The sequence below is a fragment of the Urocampus carinirostris genome, chromosome 12 (genome assembly GCF_059441175.1).
Source record: "Urocampus carinirostris isolate Australia breed hairy pipefish chromosome 12, RoL_Ucar_1.0, whole genome shotgun sequence".
NCBI classification, from domain to species: domain Eukaryota; kingdom Metazoa; phylum Chordata; class Actinopteri; order Syngnathiformes; family Syngnathidae; genus Urocampus; species Urocampus carinirostris.
In genome coordinates this window covers 21,199,332-21,224,988 of record NC_142360.1, presented here as the reverse complement: position 1 = coordinate 21,224,988, position 25,657 = coordinate 21,199,332, and the positions used below count along the sequence as shown (strand labels likewise).

The following is a 25,657-nucleotide window of genomic DNA, read 5'->3' as shown; positions in this document are numbered from 1 at the left end:
AAATGCCACCCTAACTGCTCAACGTTAAAGGACATTTAGTTGTGTCTACACCATGCTACTACAACGCTTTTTCACAAAATGGATAATGGATTATGGATGGATAAGACATTTCAATTAAAAAAAAAAAAAAAACTCAAAATTAGACCAAACTTTCAGGTGCCTCCCACTTAATGGTGCTAATTTAGCAGATTGTACTAATTTCCTTGATTATCTGTCAAACCCTATTTAACTGGCATTCTAACTGCTAGTTTAACTTACTTTACAAGATAGTGGGCCGTATTAAAGTGACTGAAAGCCTTTGGCAGCAGATTGTCCGGATAAAGACGAAAGGGAAGACCCTGTCAGCCATTGCAAGACATTTGATCCTTTCAAATCTGTGATTTCGATAATATCGAATCTTTACAAAACTACAAACTCGTTCAAGTCCCCCAAGGGGGTTGGTAGTCAATGGAAGACAAATGCAAGGGAGGACAGGTCACTGTGGAGGATGTCAATGGGTAATCGTTTTCACACTGCAGCTGGAATTGCTTGTCAGTTCAGTGCTGAACATGGAAAAAAAAAAAAAAAAAAAAAAAAGTCAGAGCGAGTATCGTATTTTCCGCACTATAAGGCGCACCAAAGAGCCATTATTTTTTTTCAAAAGCTGACCATGCGCCTTATAATACAGTGCGCCTTACATATGGATCAATATTACGTCGCAAAGTCTTGCAATTAGAGCAAGCGGCCGCCGCCTAGATTTTCCCCCGAAGGCAAAGTCGTCCGCGGTGTATGCTGGGATTTATATACAGGCGTTTCATTTCCTAACCAATGTGTCAATCATCATTTGAATCAGTCACTAATGGCTAAAGTTATTCAGAAGTAAAGGGGGCGGATCCTTTTTATCATTTACAGGCTAACGGGGCGAAACAAAACCTGCAATTGGCCGAAAAAGATGAATGTGAATCACAGGTTGGGTTGCACTACGGCATAGAGAAAACAATTTTTACTATTCAGTATTTGTAAATACTTTACTCTCCTGGATTTACTACACTCACGGTTGTAAGAAGAGCTTTATATTTTCCCGGTGATGAGTCTATTTTAAAACTAAATTCAATTCAAAGTGTTTTTTGTTATATGCACAGTAAAGAACCCCGTTTCCCTGCACAATAAAATTCTTACTTTGCTGTCCACACAGTAGCCAGCAAAAAATAAAATGGAAACTAAGAAATGCTTGTTTGGTGACATCGTACGGACACCGCATCCGCACGTGTCTACGACACGTATTTGCTTCTTTGCAAGCTTTCGGAATGTTAAGGGGGTGATAAGTTTGACTGAACTATCTGACTGTTTTGTCGACGTTCCCATTGTAGCGCCTTATAATCCGGTGCGCCTTATGTATGGAAAATATCGGACAAAAGACTATTTTTTGGGGGTGCGGCCTATACCCCAGTGCGACTTATAGTGCGGAAAATACGGTAACTTACAACTTACAACAACACTACAAGTTTCCAGACCCTCAGATTGCGTTAAGAATGAGGACGTTGTTTTCGACTCTTTTATTCCACATATCAAAACTATAATAACGCCGAAGTCCGCCCATTTGTCTGTCATGCAAACATGGAGGTGCTGATGCATGCTTTTATATCTTCTCATTTGGATTATTGTAATGCTTTGCTTTCCACTCTCCCCAAAGAGAACATTGCCAGCTCGCAGCTACTACAAAATTCAGCAGCACGTGATTTGCTATTATAATAACAGCCCTTTTGGTCTCTGACAGTGGTTTGTTGACTGTTCCTGAGGTGAGGACCAAAACCTATGGTGAAGCAGCATTCAGCCACTTTGATCCTCACCTGTAGAACAGTGTGCCGGAGGACATCAGGTCTGTGGGGACCGTTGATATTTAAGAGGAGGCTCAAGACCCACTTTTACTGCATCACACTTTACTTTTATTACACATTTGTGTGTTTTGCTCTGCAGTTTTTATTTACAGTCATATATTTCAGTGTTTCCTCATTTTGGAGGCCCACACTGGTAGGGTGTAGTTCAATAGCTGAAATCCTGAGGCCACCTGCTGCCATCCCTATCAGTGTGGATAACTTACCCTCAGGTAACTTTCCTCACATGGTTTGTCTGTGACTTGTCATAAATCATATTTTATTTCTATTACTGTTTATTTTGTTTTATTGTACATTAACCATTGTGTGTGTTTGTGTAAGAGGTGTTTTGGGTTGTTGGGTAGGGAGGGAACAGGGGATTTGATCGCCTTATTGTACACTGCATGTTTTTATACAGTACTTTGAAGGGCATTGTACTGCCTGAGAAGTGCTGTACAAATACATTTGATTTAATAAAATAACATACAAGGTTTTCATCAGACAACAATGTGCCATCATTTATTTCCAGGTTTGGGTGATTTATACAAACTGGAACCTTGAAAGAAAGATGACAGTCCATTTAGCCCTGTGACAGCCAACATTCTGCAAATGTGCTCAGAAATGCGCTCAGGCAGAACAGTTCTGGTCTTCTGATATTCGTTGTGTCGTTGTAATTCAAAAAGCAGCCATGCATATGTGAGGCAGCGTATGAAAGTCGGGCCAATGTGACTGCATGCGTTTGGCGATAGCTATCCGTATTGTTTGGACGTATCAATAGAGTCTGTGTGCAGGCTGCCTCGATGAACGACACGGATAGACTGCACGTAGATTAAATTAACGCTGATGAAACATTGACAGAGAACGCTCATTTGCATGCCCTATTGTCATCTATAGTCATGAGATCACACAAGCATCATTTGTGCCAGGGCGATACAAATTAATCCGCTGCAGAATCATGGATATTTTTGATACATTCTTGGGACTGAAATAGGGGAGGGTTCCAAAAAGAGTGTAGAAGTGAGAGAATCAGAAAAAAGAGAATTGGAAGTTCACTAGGGGTCGAAATTAACTCAATCAATGCCAGACGTTTTTTTCAAATTGAAAAGAACTGTGCCAGCTAATCTTTGCCATTTTGATTCAATCTTGATGGCCTACAGAAAATTTAGTTTTGTAGCTGTGTAGGCATTATCGAGAGAAAGCTTAAACTCTCATCTTTCATTACAAAAAAGGATGTTTCCAGCTTTACTATTTTTTAGTAAACAACAGTTGAACATTCTTAAGTTTCTTGGAAACACTCATTTCCAAGAAACATTTTGAGAAAAACAGCTTTTTGAGAAATAATGGATTTTCAAGCAGAACTTTCACTTTGGTGCTTTTTTGCATTTGTGATAGAGCGCTCGTCTTGGGATCAAGGGATCCCAGTTCGAATCCCGGCTCGTCCGTGTTACATGTCGAAGTGTCCTTGGGTAAGACACTGAACCCCTAATACCCCCAATAAGCAGGTTAGCGCCTTACATGGCTGCAAGGCCGCTATTGGGAAATGTGGAGCACATTGTAAAGCGCTTTGGGAAGTCAGTGACTTGAAAAGCGCTATATAAATGCAGATCATTTCATTTTAAAACTATGCATATAGTCTAGTGAACTGGATTGAGTCTCCTGAAAAGCAAACAAATATATTCAAATATAATCATATAAATATAAAAACATTTTCTTAAGGCTCTTAAGGCACTGTCAGCAATCTTTATATTTCAACAACCACAAGAGACAAATTTCTTCGATATAAAAATCCACATTACATAAACAGTAAATGAGAGAAGCAGACATATTTCAGGCACAATAAGTAGCCCATATTTTATATTTGAACAAACACAGACCAAGTCATTCCAAAATCATGAATAATAGCAAATTTTATTCAACAAGTGGTGGCCCTATGATCCAGGAACCTTGAACCATAAGGCAATGTTAAATGGTCAATAGCTGTCAATGGCTTTAAATATGTTAAGAGTCATTGACGGTTATAGCCATTAATGGCAGTGGATTAGTAAAAACGAATGTTTTACAGGACCCCCACTTGTCTAAATACGGCATTTTGATTTGTGAAAATAAGAGTATGAAAGAAAAATCCATCTGTTAATCCATCTCTTGGGGAAGCCATTTTGAGAATACTTCCGAGTGAAAACATCACAAACGCCCAGGCTTCGGCTAATGACCACTCGAGGTTCACATACTTTTGGAAGTAGAGCCGGGATTTCTAATTTCTGATTTACAGCCATCCCTCACTGTAACACGGTTTACTTTTCACCGTTACGATACTTGAGGGAATTGGGTCGTTCATTGTTTTCTAATTGGCTAAACAGTCTTCCCGCTTACAATGTATATGTACTTTTTTTAAAAAAGCAAAAAAATAAATACAGTACTTTTAACTGTTTAACAAATGCTGGAACCGGCAAAAATGTTTTTTTTTTTTTTGTTTCGGTGCATAGCAGGTATGGCATTGTATAATAATCGCAAAAATACAATGGTTTCAACTTTACGGGATTTTGAAACCTAACCCTTGTGACAAAAAGTGTGTGTACACCTTTTTCATGGCCAAATTGAAGCACTTTTTAAGGAGTTTTAAATAAATAAAAGAATAAATAAAAGAAGACATCCGCCATTAATTAGTTATGCAGAGCCACAAATATAACTGCAAACAAAGAACATGCGATTTTTAATCTTGCATGTACATTTATCAAGACATACGATTTTTGGATCTTGAGTAAATGGCAAATCTATTTGTGGATCTGAACTCGAGGCAAAATCGGGCCTAAAAAAATCCAGCCCGATCCGACGCAGCCCGTGGTTATTAAAGCCTGGGCCAGCCGAGACCCGACAAATGAAATTGATTTGAGGGACCAGGCCCGGAGCAAATCCGAAATTTCATATTTATCATGCGAAGGATTGGGAGGAGAGTGATTTTGGCCCGATTACCCGAATTTTGAGTTGGGTTAAGCCATGTTCAGGCTATGGGCCTAAGATCTGACCTCTAATCTTAACAATCTGTGTTTAAATCATTTTGAGACACATCTCCCCATCTCCAAGTGTTGGGGAAAATAGCAGTTCTTCCCATGAAAATTGATCAGAAACGCTACCTTAATTTTTCGCATGACCCTAAATAAATGTCCATAATTGATGTGTAATCCTTACACTAAGACACATTTCATCTTCAATGGGAGCGACCAGTAGTGCAATGACGCTTTGCACAAACTAAAGCGAGCTGTCATTAATCACGAGGGAAGTCAAGCCACCAGAAAGCAGCATTGGCGTCATTATTAGGCGGGCTTGTTTTATTTTTTCTTCCGTTCGAGACCGGATGGAAACATATGCTGGTCTGGAGAGGGATGGGCGCCACCAGGGTGTACTTGCCCAAGACACACCACAGGAAATGGTGCCCCTACATCCCTAGTGGTTAAGCAATCCAACCAACCAATCAACTTATCCAGTCAAACTGCCAGGAAACATGGCAACAACTTCAAAGATTCACAAAATTCAAGCACTGTTCACACCTTAAAAACAACAATAAAGGTCAATGAAATGAAATGATCTGCATTTATATAGCGCTTTTCAAGTCAATGACTTCCCAAAGCTCTTTACATTGTGCGTCACATTTCCCAATAGCAGCCGTGATCTGTGCAGCCATGTAAGGCGCTAACCTGCTTATTGGGGGTATTGGGGGTTCAGTGTCTTACCCAAGGACACTTCGACATGTAACACGGACAAGCCGGGATTCGAACTGGGATCCCTTAATCCTAAGACGATCGCTCTACCTCCTGAGCTACTGCCGCCCCTCAATCATTTTCAAGGATTTCAAGCACCCATCAGAACCCTAGATAAATGAGGGATCGTAAAATAAAACAACAGTTATATTTTAAAACTGTTTGTATATTTTGATCACATTACTTCATGTCTAGCAATTTGAGTCGCTTAAATACTACAGCCCGTGCTTGCCTACAATCTTTGACCTGTTCAGGTTCCTCAGGTTTATAATATGCAAAGTGGATATTATCACAATTTACTACCAGGAGAAAAATCAAATGCATCGAGAGTGGAAAACATTTCGGACTCGAGGGCCAATTTCTTCCAAATGGGTTTGGGTCAGGAAAACTGCTTGGGCCCGAATTAGAGTCCTGACACTACAAAAAAAGATTTTAAGTGTCAAGTTGCCCTGCATGATCCCCGACAACACTGGTCTCCTACTAAAGTATAAAGCTCTCACACATGCTCTTCAGTGTGGCGAATCCCGATTAAACTTTCTACAACATTACAACTGAATTGCAAGTCACATACACATTTACCTTCTGCAAGTCACCGCAGTTAAAATGTGGCCGCTACAAAGAGGTGCCACATGTCAATGTTTCACCTGTTGCTATAAATTGTATTGTTCGGTGGAAATCCACTCTGCTGGTTGTGAGGTGAGAGTCTGCTTAGGGATTATCAGTACAAAGTTGCTTGGAGGTACAAGTCAGTGCCTCTTCTTATGTGTTATAAAATTTGTCAATTGTATCAATGCTTAGTTAAGCCGTTGCAAACAGTATCTAGGTCCCTAGTTAGTACAGACGCTGCCCTACCTACGAACGGGGTTCCGGACAGTCGTTCGTAAGTTGAATTTGTTCTTTGGTCGCTTCAGTGCTATATTTTGTATGTTTAAGATTTATATGAGTATGTTTACGGCTGGTAGAAGTAACCTGTATTGTTTTGAAACTGAAAAATAAACGTTGGTAGAAAGTGGACAAAAAAAAAGTGATCCAACCATTTTCTCAACCGCATAAAGCTTTCTTATTCCACTTTCATTTCAAAAGAAACGGCTCACCTCTTCTTTACACTTTACACCAACCATATTGAATGGATGCACGATATTAAACAATAAAAATGTCAAAGTTCTTAGTGCGCAAGAGATACAGTGCAATGTGTTTGCACACAAACTAGGAAGTAAAAGCCTTATTTCTTCTTCGAGGTGGATGCTGTGTGACCTCAAACAACGCCACACGTTGGTAGGGGCGGAAAGAGGCACTACAGTTCTGTCCTGTACTTGGCAAAGTTGCACACAATACAAAATCTAACTTACAGCAATGTCCGGATATTTTTCGACATCCCGAAAAAATGGCGGACAATTATGTCTGATTTCTCTAGACGAGGCTTGTGTTATGTAAAATAAATGCAACTTTCTCGACCTACAAGTTTTTTAAAAGTGGATGTTTATATGACAGTTCATGTGCTATTTGTTTATTGTTTGTATCAATATTGCTTTTCTTTAAAGGAATGAAGTGGTTTTTTACCACTAAGATGCACTAATCAATACAAAATGTCCCTTCAAAATTGATCCATTGTTCCAGATATGTGATTTTGAGGAATGGCCTTCAAAACATTATTTAATGGGAAATGTCAACAATGATATCTATCGACCTGTATCTTAATAAATGATAGTGCATGTATTTTTAATGTTTTTTTTTAACTATTTGAATCAGTATTGTTTTTCAAAGGAATGTTTTTTTTTTTACTACTCGGTGGCGCTTACACACATGTCCCTTTAAGACCGATTCATTGTTCTGGACATGTGATATTAAGTAGTGGCCTTCATCACAATATGGCGGGAAATGTGGGTGTCAAAATATCAAATATTTTTTTCATTTTGTCCTTTATTTCCCAAAAGAGATTTGTAATTATATTGGGATTTGGAGATGCTATTAACCTTTAAAAATAGATATATATTTTCTATTAGATTGGAAAAAAATAAATCAATTTAACAAGAATCCAAAACTTTTCAGCTAGATAGATAGATACTTTATTCATCCCCGCAGGGAAATTCACATTTCCAGCAGCATCCCTGTGCTGAGAAACAATACAATAATAAAGCAAAAAGAATACAATATACAAATACCCAATGTGACGTGCTTATACCCACTGTAGCCTGTTCTATAGAGTATCTAGATAGTGCTACACAGAATACATATTGCAATAAAATTTGGTACTATGCAATGTAGGGGGTGTGGTTTAATGTGGGCCTTTACTCTGCCGGGTGGAGTTAAAGAGCCTCATGGCATGAGGAAGAAAAGATCTTTTCAGTCTGTCCGTGGTACAAGACAGTGACAGCAGACTGTCGCTGAAGCTGCTCTTCTTCCTGGATGTAATGCTGTGTAGTGGATGTGATGGATTGTCCATGATTGACCGCAGCTTTTTCAGTGCCCGTTGTCAGGCTGTCCAGCTCTGTGCCCACAACAGAGCTCGCTTTCCTCGCCAGTTTATTGAGACGAGAGGCATCCTTCTTCATGACGCTGCCTCCCCAACACGCTGCCGCATAGAAGAGGGCGCTTCCCACAACAGTCTCATAGAATATTTTCAGGAGCTTTTTGCAGATGTTGAAGGACGCCAGCCTTCTGAGGAAGTAAAGTCAAAAAAAGCTATATCCACTCAAATGTCCCTTATGTCATAAAGAATTAACTGCAATTCAGCAGCCCTTTAGGACTAAAGGTTTTTGAAGTTACAGTAATACCTTACTGTATAGCGATTTCGCTACTGAGCGGATTCTCATTGTGCATTATGTTCTAAATTAGGATTGGATAAAAGGTTACCCCGCCCATTTTCTGCTTGTCTGCCTGCGCGTCAATGACATTGCTGCCTGAGTTGTACACGTACGTAAAAAAGCTACGGGCAACTACAATCATTTTCATTTTTAAATTTCCCTAAACGCCATCATGTCAAAAAAAACACTGAGCCATAAGGCAGCGAAAGATGCTTTCTATTACCAACAAATATGGACCTGCTAAACTCAGAAGTTCTTTGTTTAAAAAAAAAAAAAATTAGAAAGTACAGCACTTTTATTTGTTAAGCCAATACTTGAGGCTGTAAATTTGTTTTGTTCTTAGTTAATAAGCAAGCCCCGGTTTTGAACCTTTTTGGAAGGTAGCCCCCGCGAAAAACGAGGGATTACTGTATTAGATTTGACTGCATTGATTTTTAATTTTTCAAATCTTTTTTCAACAAGATAAATCCTATACAATTCCAGCCACTGTGTTTCAGAGTGACCAATTTATTGAGACAAATAATCAAGAGGAGAAAGACACCGTCTTGCAGCGTAACTCTCTTTTCCTTCTTGTAGAGCAACAACCTGTGTAGAAATAGACCACTAATGGCATCATCGATTGTTGCTTTATCAGCACACAGTAAGTGTGTAGTTGTGTATGTGTTTGTGTGGCAATGATAACGGCAAATTCCTCCGGCAACGTGAGCCGTTTGCTGACGCAGCACTGCGGAGAAAGCAGGTTGCCTGATGCCCTCTTTTGCTATGCTGTTGTATATGTGTAACACACGTTATTTCCTATTCACAGATGGATCTTACAATTAATAGTCAATGTAACTTCTAAGTGTTTTTTTTTTAATAATGGATGCAACCAATTGGATGCAACCAATATTCTCACCGGTCTGTTTTGCTCAAACAAATGTATGTACATTACATGATATCTTCTCTATGTCAAAGTTCCTACACCTTTTCATAGCAAAATTCAAGCACTTTTAAAGGCACTTTCAAAAAAATGTTTTCAATTTCTCCAGTACCATTAAATGAAGATTATTCGGCATGAAACATGGATTTTGCAGAGCTACAAATATATCTGCCATTTACATATGCGATTTTTAATCTTGAGCAAAACATTTGATTTTTACAACATGAGTAAATCGCAATTATATTTGTGGATCTCCAGAATACCTGTGCAAATAATTATAAGACAAATCTCTCCCAACATAAAGTGTTGGGTAAAATGACAAAAAATATGTAGTTTACATTTTCAGTTGCAGGAAGTTCTTCCATAATATTTCACTGCTGGGAAATGCCACTTTTATTTCTTTGCATGGTCCATAATTTACAGAGTTGAAACATAATCCGTGTAAAAAATACACATTTTATAATGCCCTGTTTCGGTGTAGCATGCAGAGAGGGCAATGACACTTCATAGGACAATGCCACGACAAACTAATGCCAACTGCTATTAATCACAGGCGAAGAAATGCAATGGCAAAGCCAAGCCACCAGAGAGCAGTTTCTCCAAAATTATAAGCTGACTTGTTGACAAACATGGGAATAATTTCAGATATTTACAAGAACTTCATCCAAAATTCAAGTACTTTTCAATTCTTAGAAACACAACATTACAATTCAAGCTTTTAATGATTTCAAGGACCCGTACGAACCCTGTGTTTTACCTGGGGTTGGGCGAGTACCAATATTGGTATTGGTCCCAATGGTAGCCAATGACGTGTTGTCTGCCTTCTAGTGGCCGGATTTAGAAACATGAAAATAATACTGAAGTCCAGTAGGTCGGCTTATTAGCACATATTTGGTTGTGAGTCAACAGTAGCATATGGTGGGCAGCGCATAGGGTAAGGCAAGCGTGGCTTAGAGAGGGCAATAACCCAACGGGACACCGATGAGGCAAAGGTCTCCACACGACTAAAGCACTTTATGGTAAAACTGAGCTGAATTTATACAATTGTATTTGGAAAATTTATTTTTGCAATACACCATGCCTGGAGAAGAAGAGATCTCTGCCCTGTACTGCTCACTTCAAGCTAAACGTCTGTCCCATACTGCAGACTTCAAGCTAAAAGTGTTCAAGGACGCCGAAGAGATAACCAACCTGGAAGCAGCAAGAAAGTTTGGTATATATCAAAACAATGTCAGACGATGGAAAAAAGGTACATCAATAGAAATTGCACCTAAGTCTGTGAACAAATAATTAAAACTTGGTTCGCAGAAATGGGGTAGGAGATGTTTGACGTCCAGCGCCAAAATTGATATGGGGTGTCTCGGCTTAGTGTTTGTTTGCAATCTCTTAAAATTGCACAAGCCGAGACATGTAAAAAAGGTTCATTGCTTGCATAGGTTAGTGTAGACATATTCTTCCATTTCTTTTAGCATGTGGCTATTTGAAGCTCGTATGTAATGTAGGTTTATATGTGAGTATATAATAATAATAATAATAATTATAAAGTACTACTCAAGATTTGGCTTTAAGTCTTGGTCTGAAAAAATGTGGTAAGAAGCATTCCTAGGATCACGTAAAACAGTTCATGTCAATGTGGGTTCATTAGAAAATGTAGGAAAAGTCCAAAATAATTAAAAGGACATTCACTAGTTTCAAGATAGCATAGAACATGATAATAAGGAGCCAATACAACATGATGCCATTTATCTTTTTCCGCTAATCTGACGTTGGGTCGTGTGGGTTACATATTCTGCCATGAAAAGTTAAGAACAAAATTAAGGACCAAGGGACCCTTGGCAGAGTCCAGCCCTCACTCAAAACTAAACAGATTAACTGCGGGGACGGAACCCTAGGGAAATGAAAGATAGGTTTGGTGAATCGTTTTTGTACACGGAGTGTAAGAATAAAAAGAACTTTTTGGATGAGAAAATAGTTTTTTTTGTTTTTGTTTTTTTGTAAATGATCTAATCAAATTGCTCCACTTTGAGTTAAAGAGAAACCACGCCACATACATTAAATGGGCTGGCATAGGCACAGATACCTACTCACCCTTCCCTAGTTTAAAAAACCTTTTGATAATTTCCTTTTTCCCCCTCAATATTTCAATCTGTTTTCCTTGCCATTATTCTAACCCAGGTGTCAGCAACAGGAGGCTCTGAAACCCCATGTGGTTCTTTGGTACTCCCTAGTGGTTCCCTAGAGCTTTTTCAAAAATGTTTGATAATGGAAAATGATACGGTTTCTGCAGGAGGACAAAAATGATAGACAAATATTGTAGCTCCCAAAAAATTTTTTTCTTTCTTTTTTGGTCCAATTGGCTTTTTCAAAAACATTTTGGGTTGTCAACTCCTGCTTTCTCCCCCCACCCTCCTGACCCTCCCCTCACTCACTTTCCTCTAATAACCTAACCCGCATTCCCCGCCCTTGCCACAAGATTCTGAGGAATCTAGCTCCAAAGTCCAGCTGACTGATTAGATAAAATTGTTCAATAAACCTGCAAACGGCAGGGAGGGGACTGATGGTGTCGATAAACCTCAAAGTTAATTTTATTGACTGAGATGATCATTTTGTTTGTCATGGTAATGTGCCAGGCACCGACGGCTTCTTCCAAGTTTGCCTTTAGGGAAAGAACAAATCTTAGCTGTTATCATATTTTGTGTCAAAATAGATCATTCGCTTATAAGATTTAGTATCAAATTTGGCACTTGTTGTTACAGCACACAAAATATGTATCAAAATGTAAAGGACCATTTATCATGCATGAAAATAGGTCTGGGGTTGAAAAAATAATGAGTGTGGCGGTAATACCATGTTTATTCAATAATAACACACCCCTCATTTCTTATTGAAATCGGGATAAAATCTTGTTTCACTTTTTCCCAGTTAAAACGCGGAATGCTCTTACCCTGAGATTCAATCTGAAACCTCAGTGGAACTGTTTAAATCTAGGCTTAAAGCACACTTCTATTCTATAGCATATGAATAACCTAAATTTTATGTTAACAATATCTGTTTATTATTTATTATTACAACATCCATTGCAGCCTGGTCATCCTGGAAGGGGGATTACCTCATATGCGGTCCCTTCTCAATGTTTCTTCATTTTCCTCATGTTGAGGTTTTTGAGTTTTTTCCTTTCCCTCATGTTGGTTTTAGATCAGGGGATGGTGTAATAATAGTCTGTGGTTTGCAATAGTCTTTGATCTGTGCAGCCCTTTTAGCCTCTTTGTGATTAAGGGCTACAAAAAAAACATGGCTTGACTTAACTTGAATACGTGCGGCCATGATTAAAATATTTTATTGACAATGTAAACTATGAACATAATATCATCATGAGATTTTCAATGTATTTATTTCATGTCCTTCAAAATATGATCCATCATCAGATACACCAAAGAGTTGTTTGCCTGGTAGTGTTTTTTTTGCGTTTATTTATGTCTTTCAGGATGACTTTCTGTTGTCTGCCTTATGTAACATTTATCTCTGGTACTGTAAATAAAAATATTGTGATAATGACATCAAATCGAAGGCCTTTTCGTACGACAAGCATATCACTGGTGGTCTAGTGGTTAGTTTTTGGCACGCTCATTGACTAGACTTGGGTTCGATTCCTGTTGAATCCAATGTTTTGTGTATAACATGCACCAAAACTTTGAGTTCTTTTTTAGGTAAAATGATTACTTTTGGTTTACAGGAATAAATAAGGTACTCCCGCTTTATTCAAACACACCACTCTGCAAAATCTCGCAATACACCCCTTCCCTACCCAAAACATTTTCTCCTCAAATTTACACAATTTACGTAGCTTACCATTCTTGACATCAATATGGTGAATTTCTTTAAAAGGTAAGAGATTTTCAAGCCTGATTTCTAGATAAACTACTTCTCAATGTTTCTTATTTTCCTCATGCTCGGGTTTTCAAGTTTTTCCCTGCCGGTATGTTGGTTTAAGATCAGGGGATGGTGTAATTGTAACCTGTGCAGCCCTTTGAGACTATGTAAATAAATGTGACTTGACTTGACTTACTTAAAAGTGTAAGAAATTCTGATTTCATGCGTCTAATTCTTAACTGCTGTAATCCTGATCAGTTCTAGATTGTATATAGTTATAGCAAAGGACGTGCGTACGAAGCCGCAGAACCAAACTGCGCTGTTTATTGCCATAACACATTGCAAGGCATATCCGCAGCTTGGAGAATCAGCACCCACAAACATCCACGAGTCATACAAGCAGTCAGCCATAGTCATACTCAGTCATGAGACTGTCTGAGCGCGTGCAGGAAGCTAGATCATCGTGTTCGAAAAAGCTAGGACTGTGTTTTTGTGCTTGTTATTGGAGATAGCTCCAAGGGTGTGAGGTCAATCCAGCGCAAACACAATTTGCTTTCCTACAAGCAGGAAGAGTTTCTTTTTACGTGACAAAACAGTAACTTGGTTCGCTTAGGAGAGACAATACAAAAAGTGCGGAAAAATTGCCCCTTTAGGCCACACCTTAGTGTTTATGCAATGTTTGATCTGCCGAAGCAAAACTGGAGAGGAAGTAAAACGACCACGCCCAAAGCAAAGATATACTCAAGTACTTTTTTGTTGTTGCCCAACAGACATCTTTCAATGTGCAGTCATGTTAAAACTTGTTTTGCGTAGCGAACACAACATTACTTTGTTTATTAAGAATCTTTTTCAGAATAAAGAATATACACTAAATGTGACCCCTTTACAGGGAAAAAAAAATACAGGACAGCAAAGAAAAAAGTTCCACCTTAGGAGATTGTACTGTATTTTTACCTCATCAGATAACACAGGATTGCTATCTATATTTTGTACCCCTTAATGATTGGCGTGCATAGAAAGACTCTAGGTGGGGCAAAAGCTCCTGCTGCCTTTTCTTTAAAACAAGTGCCTTTCTGGAAATTTGTTGTATATTTTCGATTACTTAAACCAGGGATGTCAACCTCTGGGGTTGGATCCAGACTTTCTGCTCTGAGGCTGGCCGGATTAGTAAAAAATGTCAATTCCAAATGTTAAACTTTTGTTTTTCAGTATTATGCTTTATCATTCAGCCTAGATACGTGCATATTATACATACATACTACTTACATATTATAATCACGGATGACGAGGGATCTTTTCTAAACACAACAAATTTATTCAAAAACAATGGGAAAAAAGATGTTCTCATTTGGCATTGAATGCGTTAACTAGTTTAATAGGTGATTGAATGCAGTTTTACACTTGCACCATCTCACCACACTATACAAACTCAACACTGTCCGGAGAAAGCATTTGGTTTGCATTCATTAAAAACATATTAACTTTTGATACAGACGACCTATAGACTTGCTTCCGTATCTGGCCTGCAGGCCGTATGTTTGACACACCTGATTTAAACAGTTTCATTAGGTCAATATTGACTCAGAATAGACTCACAAAACCATTTACTTTGGCGAAATGACACCATCTTTTCCTACTAATCAGGACACGAACGTTCAGAAGATAAAAATTTCTAAAATAAAAAAGGAACATAAATGGCACCGAAAAGAAAATTTTCTGCAGATTGCGGAAAAGCAGAAAATGGAGGTCGACGATGAGTCTGATGAAAGCGACGTAGAAAGCTAAAGATGGAAGCGGTCGGATTAATTACTGTGACAGTGACGCAGAGAATGGAAATTTCATTGAGTTTACGGATTTGAAGTGAAGCTGATAGTTTGTTAAGCATGTACTTTATGCTAGAGTTATCTGAATATCTCTTAATATGGTACGTCGTTACTGATGAGCGTGTCTAAGATATGCACATACGTGTAACATTAGTATACCGTGTTCTCCATTTTGTTATTTAAAATTGACGTTCAATGACATGTTTGTTTTTGGTGTTGGGTTTTATCAAATAAATTTCCCCCCCAAAAATGCAACTTCGAGTGCGACTTATACATGTTTTTTCCTTCTTAATGATGCATTTTTTGGCTGGTGCAACTGTCTGGACAGACTTATAGTCCGGAAAATATGGTATGTAGAAATTTATAGTGGGATGGATTAAAATATACAACAAGCCGGATCCGGACAGCGAGCTGTATGTTTGCTATTCCTGCTTTAGGGTTTTACAACACGACCCACTTTTTAGGGTAAATTTTCACAAATTGGCGTTATTTTTGTGTGTAAAGCAAATAAATGATTAAAAAAAAAAGCGTTAATTTCTTGGTTGCTATTCGTGTAAAAATACAATTTCTGGGGAGGCTTCTAAAATGAACGACCAGTTTTCAAGTTAAAGGATCCAGTTTTGGGGATTGTTTTTTTTACAATATGACCTAAATTGTCTTTGGGGGGCAAAACAACTCAATTCGGTAGGAGTTAATTTAAACAAGTGTACATTCCTTTTATTCATAAAACAACAACGCTGACGTGTTTTTTCCCCCTTTGTAACAACCCAAGATGTTCGGGTAAAATGAATCCACGTAATGGATCAGTCCACGCTTGTTGTTTTTTACCCACATGTTTTTACAGTGCAAGACAAAAAAAATACAATCCTCTCATCTGTACAATATCTCTTTTTGTCAATTGTATGATTCTGGTACGGTTAGTCTTAAAAATCAAATCTTTAGGTCCATCCATGACATTAGTGGGTACATCACAATCAATGGTGCTCATTTAACAATCATTCCAACAGTGTTTTATTGCATTATTGGTTTGTAACAGTGAAGAGTTTAAAATTCAGTAGACACTCAAAATAGGAAGAGAAGGCATTAACAGATTTTCAACTTACAAAGAGAACAGGGGAGAGAGCCCAGCCTTCAGTTAAGAAAGTCCAATCTGTTTTAAAAATGCTGCCCTGAGCTCTTTCGTATTAATAAATCTCCAAAGTTACAAAAGCAGATCCGCACTTAAGGCAGGCAGATATCATAAGTAGTGGAAAATGGTTGGACAATCTAGGCTAACTGCTAGATTGCATATAAATTTCATTGCATCAGCGTAGTTGTTATTATTGTCGTCTTGGATCACTTGCGAGACAGACAACACAAAACACAACCGGCTGCGCCTCTATTTGTGTCAGGCAACAAGCACAAAATTCCCGTTGTTTCTTAATGGTCTTTGGCAGAATTTCTCAACTGGTTGGCCGAGACCCCAAAGTGGTTTGCGGACCTGTTTTCAGTGGTTCCAGGCCTTTGCCGGTATATGGCGATAATGCATTGCGAAATCTCTTCTTATTGTTCAGTCAATAGCCGTGTTTGAGAGGGACTACATCTCATTTTGTTGTGATTTTGTAGGTTTTCTTTCCTTTTTCTGGCCATAGTAATGGGTCTCAAAACAGAAATTAGTGAAGGAAAAGTGGATGACAGAGACAACAATGATAGAGTCAAAGAAGGAAGCAATTGCAAAAAAATGGTGGACAAGTGTTGGCCATTGAAGTATTGCTGGAAAGTACAGTAAATGTTTTTTTTACATTTTTAAGTGTTTACCAATATATTAATACTTATCCACTACATAATGAAATAATTATTGACTTTTAGGAAAATGCTACATCATTTTTTATTTTATTTTTTTGTATGTAGCTATTTTTGAGCAGTTTTAGAAAAAAGGTAAACAAATTATATTGTCTCTGCAATATTTTTTCAATACATTTTTTTCTTATTCAGGTCACCGCTTGTCATTAGGGTGGAATGGTGAGTCCTGAAGACAGACTAGTAGAAAACCAGTTTTCTATGGTACTGTTTCACCTCTAAATGGCTCAGTCACTCAGCTTGGCTAAACTAGCTAGATGCAATGACCGCATCCACAAGGCTTTGCCACGGGAAATACCGAACAGCTTACACGTTTACGATGGTAGCTCTGAGCATTTTCTGAGTGCATCTGGTGCAACTCCAGCAAACCTGTGGTTGTACACGTTGCAAAACTAAAACAACGCCTTGATGAGTGTAGACTTGAAAATGCAGGCAAGGAGGACATTCTGTAAAGAATCTGACAATGAAGGAAGGAAGAAAGGAAGCTCTGAGAGAGGGGAGGGGGGTGAAGGGGGTATCACATTTCCTGCACAACCCCCCTCTCTTGCATAGAGGTCACTGATGCCATGTGCCGCCCTGCCTCCCTCAAATGCATTTTAAAAAAATCTCAGTAGGCTTTGCAGGAAGTGCAACCCCCCGTTCTCTGGAGATTTAGTTTCTAAAAAGGAATAAGGAGGAATTTAATCTGTTATTCAATCGGTCTCTGTCAAATGCACACTAACACACACAAACACGCACACATTTTGGCTTTTCAATCTTAGTTAAGACATTGAAGTGACATAATACATTTTCTAGCACCTAACCCCAACCTTAACCATCAAAACTGATTGGCTAATCCAGCCATGTCATACGGCCTGCAGGCCAGATCAGGCTCGTTGGGTGATTACTACGGCCTGACATATATTTCTGATTGTGTCAAAAAAGCAGCGTGTCCCTATTTAATTCGAATTGGCTTTATTGTCATTGATATCAATGTTGTGAAACATTGTACGCAACAAGATTAAACATGGCACTATTGTAAGAAAGACTTTAAAGAGAAAAAAGGCAAAAGAAAAAAAGTATTTTCAACATGGTGCTTGGAGATTGGCCTAAATTGTAATAATAGTTAAATTTTTATGACTGAAATAGAATATTGCATCATAACAATAGTGCAATTAAAAGAAGTGCAATAACATTTAGCAGAAATAAAATCCCCAAAATACCTCACAAGGTATGTATTTTCACAGTTTCGTGCAATAACACTTATCTGGGGACTTATTTTGGGTTTTTTCTTTTTGATGCTGCTATCTCTTCATGGTTTTGTGTACTCGTTTAGAGTGGTGATGGCCCTGGGGGAGAAGCTGTCCATGAGCCTGTTTGTCCTTGTTTTGGGGGACCTGTAGCGCCTATAAGGTATAATTTTTTTAAATCAATGCAAAACAAATATCTATCTATGGCCGCTGGAAGGCAGTGTTGAGGTTGTATAGCGTGGTGAGTTGGTTCAGGTGTAAGACTGCATTCACTCAACTGTTAAAAAAAACTAGTTAACACATTCAATGCCAAAACTGAAAATCTTTTCTTCCATTGCAAAAAAATCAGTTTTGTTTAGAAAAGATCCCTCGTCATCTGTGAACATGATATGTAGGGTGGGTTACTGATGTAGGCTAAGTGATAAAGAATGTAACCGAAAAATAAAGCAAGTAAATAAACACACACAGTGTAAAAAGTGACACTACCTCTTTATCCACTTCCCTCTGCCCATCTGAAAAGCTGTCTCTTGACATCCGACCCCTTATTTCTAATATCTCGAAATAAATACTCATGCACACATACATGCAAGTGCTCACACTTCAGCAAAGGTTAAGTGGGTACAAGGCTCGCTTTTATTGCCCATTACAACAACAGATCCATTATGTTGTTGACTCAGTGGATGCTTACATCTGCTAATGCATGATGGCTATATAGGAATAACATGCGGGTGGAATGTTGACACGTCTCCTCTTTTGTAAAAATGCAACAAATGTGATAAACCTTCAACTAAGGAATGTTCTACTTTAAAAATAAACACTTACACAGAACGATATATTGAGATATGGTGTGTTCTTTTCCATAACCGACAAGCCATTTTACAAAAAGTTTGAAATGTATATGTCAGCATGTGTGCACCGCACTGGCACCTGGAGGACCACAACAGTAGTGCATGTCCTGGATTAACAGAAAAACGTGTAAATGCATTTATTCTACAAAACTATTGTAAATTACCACCAACAGTTGAAAACAGGTCATAATTAATATCTAATATTAAACAATATAAAAGCAGTAGATAACAATGCATGTTACTAACAGTAATTTCACAAACATTTTCATTTGAAGGAGACAATTTTCAACCATTAACACTCATCTCAGAATCTCAGTAAAAGGGTAAACGTTGAAGTGACGATAAATTGAATATGTGTCTGTGCAAATCAGATAAGTAAGGTGGAATCCAGTTTTACTTCGGCCATTGTGTGAGATAGCACTAGGTCATACAAAGAATTCCAGAATGCGAGGCTGTATTACCTCAACCCTGAATTTTGAAATGCTTGTGAGTGGGCAAGACAAGTCCAATAAGTGCCTGAGTCAATAGTTGGAAACAAGAAATGTCCTCAAAGGCATAAGACAACAAAAAAAGCAAATCTGTGTTTTAGTGTCAGTACAGCAGTAAGACCTTATAAGGTTGCATGGCTTGAACAGTCTAGTAAAACAAGAGTGAAACAAGCTCGAATTGAACAAAAGTGACTAGTAAAGTGTTGAAGAAAAAATGACCGGATGGATTAAAGGATGGATACAGCTAGCAAAGGTGCAACTAAGGAGTATGCAGCCTCAAAATGACAGCTGTGATAAGAGACAGCAAAGATAAGATGCAGCATTACTCACACCTCCTCTGCATGTTCATCAGCTTCACCCATTTCTCCATTCCACTGTACTTTTTGCACGGTTAAAAAAAACAGGTAATGGAAAAAAAACAGCAACAAAGAATCTCGTGTATTACAGTTTAACAACCACTTATGGTTCTACTGCTTTCTCAAGCAGAGCTATGATTTGTTATTATTTGAACCCTGAACAATTAAGAGTCTTTATGGCTAAGAACTATTCCTCAAATTGCAGTTTTTATCAGAATGAAAGCAGGTGGATTTGTAACTCATGATCTACAATGTTAGTCAAAATGTTGTGTTTAGACGAGTGAGTGCCCATATAACATTATTATTGAAAAATGCTTTGAAGTGACTCTTTAAAAAGGCCCAATGGACTTGTCTTTTTTATCCATTGTTTAAAACATTGAGATATTTTATGGTTGAAATGCAGTTTTATTGCGTGAGTGAGACATGCCCAGAACACCTTGAGGTGTCAGGAGGAATCTTTACCAGATGCCAAAGCCACCAAACCGGCTCTTCATAACATGAAGGAGCAGAAACTCTACATGGAATCTTGCCAGGATTAACGAGCTTACTCACTCCAAGGGATAGGACTAGCTACCCTGCGGATGAAACTCACATTAGCAGAATGTATTTAGGATCTTTTAGGTTATGAACGGTTTAGGTGACAAACGGCAGGCCTGGCAACTCCGGCTTACTGCTGCCAATGCAGACGAAACCCTGGCACCGGTCGTACAAAGACCAAGAAGCCTGAATAAGACGATCTGGTACCAGATACTGACGAAGTATCCCCTGACCGGGCTCCCCCAGGAACACGGTCAAATGCCTGATCCACAAATCACATGTAGCCTGGATGGGATGACTCCCAGAAATCCTCAAAGACCATGAAGAGGGTGTAAAGCTGTTCCACTGTTCCAACGGCCTGGACTGAATGCACGAGTCCACGCACTAAAGGACAGTTCTCTGCAGTACATCCAAATACATTTTACCAGGGAGCTCGAGAAATGGGAATGCCCTGTAGTTGGAACATACTCTCTGGTCCCCCTTCTTTAAAAGGTGGACCAACAAGCCAGTCTGCCATTGCAGAGGTACTGTCCCCAATATCCAAATGTTAGTGGTGCATGTCAAATTAAAATGTGGTCATGTTTTCCCTCAAAACCTACAATATTGCTCATTCCAAAAATATGTGGGTGTTGTCATTCATTTATTCAAGATCGTGAAGATGCAAACCACCCAACTAGCAATTTATGTCTACTAATAAAATAACTATTCACATTTTTCGACTCATTATGTACCAAGACAGGACAGGACCTAAATGTTAAATAATTAAAAAATTGGACTTAAAAAACATAGTTCTGTTTTAGGAAACACGGATTAAAAAAAACGTAAAAAATGTACACTCAAATAATCTTTGCAGCAGTATTGTAAAATATATGTAACATTCTGAGTAGTTTTTTCCATTTAACCAAGTATGACAATGTTTGAAAATGTTTATATTAATAATTGTCATCTTTTTGCCAATCTACAAATTAAAGAAAAACAATATTCAACTGTCAAAAACAATAAAGAGAGGGAAAAAAAAGCTGAGGCAAGGTTTGAGTATGTCGTGTTGGCAAAATTAAAAAATAAGCACTTCCTGGTTTTGTGCTATCGTTTCAGACAAACTCAACATCAGTACTGACAAGCGGAACATAACGGTTGTTAAAATAACTCTGGGGAAAAAAACTGCATTGAGGTTTCTTTCTGGCAATGCAGACCTTTACTGTATATGGGTGTAGTGGTATCTTGACTTGCAAGTTAAACTTCCCCAATCTCATTTGAAACAAAATGCTAGTCTATGCCAATTTCAAACTCATTTGAATAAAAACACTGTAATCATAATAGAAACAGGGTTTGTTCACCTTTTTGTGGCCAAATACACGTACTTTTAAGGACCTTCAAAGCCAATTCTCAAATGTCTCCAATACCATTAAAACAAGAGAAATCCAGTGTGAATTATGTATTTTGCAGAGCCACAGAACTTGAGTAAATGGGGAATATATTTGATTTTGAGAAAAATCTCTCCCCATTTAGGTGTCGGGTAAAAATGACGGGTAGATGTCGATAACGTTTTCATTTGCAGGAAGTTCATCCAATCACAATTTGCCGCTGGGAAACTCCAACTTATTTGTTGCATGCCCTGTAATAAATGTACATATGTAATCCTTGCACTAATAAACATGTCATAGTGCCCTTTTTCCGTTGTGCGATGGTTAGCGTATTTGCCTAACACGTGAAAGGTCTCTGGTTTGAGACTGGGTGGAAAAACTTGTTGGCCTAGATAGGGATGGGCGCCACCAAGCTGTACTTGCCCAAGACACACCACATGAAATGATGCCTCTGCGACTCAAGTGGTTAAGGGATCCAAGACCCCAACCCACCCAGTGCCCTGGTTAGTAGTAGCATGCACCTGTCCTTTAGAGTGTGACTGAAGGGGGCGATAACACTACATATGACAACAAGATGTCGGCGTCATTGTTAAATGGACTTGTTGAGAAATATGGCAACAATGTTAAGCATTTACAGGCACTTAACATAGGTTTTGGATCAGATAGTGTAATAATAGTCCGTAGTTTGCAAAAGTATGTGGTCTGTGCAGCAATTTGGGACACTTTGTGATTAAGAACTAGAAATAAAAATGACTTAACTCAAAATTCAAGCACTATTCAGTACTAGAAAACACAACAATAAATCTAAAGCATTTTAAAGAACTTCAAGCACCGGTACGAACCCAAAAGACTGTAGCAAAATAAACTGTTTTGGCAAAGTGCAATGACTGCCATTTTTCAGTATAAGTTTGTCGAAGGTGTGGGGAGATTGGGGGGCATGAAATAGAAAAAAAAAAGAAAATCTAGTATAAATTTCTAACAGAAAAATAATCACAAGCAATTATTTGCTGCACTGCTGAGCACCAACATCAATGTCCTACAATTTCACACAATCTGTCCAAGCACCAAAAGCACAAACCTTGACGTCAAAGTTGCAGTCAAAGCGTTTGATCAGGACAACGAAGACACCCGTCAAGTTGTCCCTGGGCGGGGGCTCAATGGGCTCGCATGCATTTGCCGGTCTGGCGCCAATCAGAAAACCCTAAGGGATGGACAACATCGTTATTTTTCTAAAACATCATTGCGTCAAAATAATCTCAACTGTATTGCATTCAAAAAATCGTGAAATCAATGCAAATAGGAGTGGATTGAATTTTGTTTTGACATTGTGGGTTGTAGTACCACATCAGTCATGCAGAGGACACCTTGAGACATATATGTGTGTGTAGATATAAGTATCTCTCACCTTTTTAAAAATTTTATTGAGTATTGGATATTTACAAACAAATTTGGCATGAAAAGGTAAACACTACAAAGTTAAAGATGGGTTGCATAGTTTCAAGTGTCCTTAAAAGGTTTAGAATTAAATATATTCTCTATTAAGTATGTTTTAACAATGCCCAACTGACTTTAAAGAGCCTTTATTTTATAAATATTCGTTTCTCCATGCCAATCTGGTTTTATCTTATATCATCGTCAGTGTTCCGGCCTCAGAGCGCATTAGGCTGGAGGAAACAGGGGGAAAGTAGGAAAAGGACCATTTTAAATAAAGTCCAAATGCCTACCCAATCCCCCCAAAAAAATTTAAAAAAAGAAAAGTTTATTCGAGCACGTCCAAGAGAGTCACGTACTTGCACGAGCAAAAGAAACAGCTTGACAGAGGCTGAAATGAAGATTTCAACAATGAAATGGCGTCAGCAAGTAGAATATCTAGGTTACACCCACCACCTTTAACAATTTTTGAGGGAACAGAAAGTTCTGATGAAATACAGAAGGAAAAAAAATCAGAAAACAATCAAAAATCAAATAAAGTCAAAAGAGAAAGAGTAATGATAATATGTTTCATTCAGGGCAGCACAGCAGCGCAGTGGTTAGCTCGTGTGCGGCACAGTTCTGAGGTCATGGGATCGAACCTCCCGTGTGGAGTTTGCATGTTCTCCCCGTGCTTGCATGGGTTTTCCTCTCACATTCCAAAAACATGCATGTCAGGTTAATTGGCCGGTCCAAATTGTCTCTAGGTCTGAATCATCGAGTGAATTGTCTGTCCCTGTGTGGCTGGCAACCAGTTCAGGGTGTCCCCTGCCCACTGCCCGAAGATAGCTGGGATGGGCTCTAGGACCCCTGCGACTCTACTGAGGATAAGCGGTGCAGATAATGGATGGATGGATGGATGTTAAATTCAACCCAAGTTGTAGATTCTTAAGCATAAATATAAATTGCTCTATGATAATAAATGATAATCATATTCAAAGATTTGCAGATCAAGATTTGCAGATCAAGATTTGCAGATCCATGGCATACAATTGTAGTGTTTTCATTTATTGTTAAGTGATATGAAAAACATTTGTTTATTTGTATTGCTTTATGCAAGAGAATATTACTTTGTTTTGTGCACAAATTTTATATCCATCCAAAACTTAAATATTCATATAAAAAGTATGAAATTAAAAATGAGTTTTTTTTTTATATATTCATCAACTGATTGAAAAAATAAATCGACCCATTCATCAGTTATTTAAAAAAATGTAAGTTGTAGCCCAATAGGCAAAGTACATTTGTTTATAAGCACATACTGTGCAAAGAAAATGATGTGTATTAGTGTCACATCCTGTTTCAACAGGAAATTTAAGTGAGTCAAGAACCCTTCAAGATAACAGCTCAAAAAACATGTGCAGGGTCAGCACTTCCTCTCCCATTTTTTCTCCTTTGAATACCAAATGAAAGTTTTTATTTTATTTTCATTACCAAACAACGCTGATTGCCTCTGACTGGATCGCCATGACGTCATTGTTTTCCAGTCTCATTGGCCTACTGACTGTGGAAAGCCGGTCAAGTGCGCCCTCTGTATGCCAAGTAAGGCTCTACAGGAGGTGGAAAAGAGCCGAAATGAAGGGCCCTCCATTGGCCATAGAAGGATATACAGGAAGTCGCAAGGAAATGACGAGTCGGAGTGGAGTTCTATTTTAAATTCAATTAAAACCACAACCATGCGCCTCTTTTAGTAAATGAAAGCTAGTAAATAGTACACACAATATTTTACTGTCCAACATTACAAGAATCAGATGATTAATGTGTCAAAGGATGTAATGTGGAAACTTTGTCTAACAGGACATTCAATAACAAAAGAGGTGACAGATACAGTCTGACTAAAAATTCTTTCCATCTGATAACTTTCAAATACAATAAATAAATGAGCTAATTTCACATGTTTTATTATCTTTTCTTCTGACATAATTATTATTAATAGCAAATAAAGCTTACAACTTCCCCCATGCTTGTCTTGGGAGTTTGGGCAGGTTCTTTTTTGAATTAGTAGCGAAATATTCTTAACTATGACAACGCTCTTTGGCTTGGAGCAAAAACGTAAACGGAAATGCAAACAATAATAAATCGGTGTGCTTCAAAAATGTCTAGTTCAAACGTTTTAAAAATAAGTAAAAACAACCTAATGAATCAAAACAGTGTTCCTTTGTAAGCATACGGTTCCCTTTTTTTTGTTTTTAGTATAGAAAAGAATAGAATATACCTTGATTGTCATTGTTACAAAATGGGTTAACATATTGTGACGACGAAATTGGGCATGACACTCCAGTTTCACACCTTCACAGTGAGGTAAAAACCCCAAGATAAAGGAACAGAGAAGATAAGGTTATAAAACAAGGAGGATAAGCTTGTCATTGTTACCAAATGGGTTAACATATTGTGACAACGAAATTGGTCATGACACTCCAGGTTCACACATTCACAGTGAGGTAAAAAACCCAAGAAGATAAAGGAACAGAGAAGATAAGGTTATAAAACAAGGAGGATAAG

General features: G+C 38.2%; 1 protein-coding gene across 6 annotated transcripts in view; it reads right to left on the bottom strand.

Moving 5' to 3' along the window:
- Positions 1-25,657, bottom strand: part of rnf13 (ring finger protein 13) — a 62,807-nt gene that overhangs the window by 27,014 nt on the left and 10,136 nt on the right. For all 6 annotated transcript variants that reach the window (XM_088350401.1, XM_088350397.1, XM_088350402.1 and 3 more), the window contains exon 4: positions 22,764-22,886. In XM_088350401.1, coding sequence (XP_088206527.1) covers positions 22,764-22,886 — 123 coding nt within the window. The remainder of the gene's footprint in view (positions 1-22,763; positions 22,887-25,657) is intronic.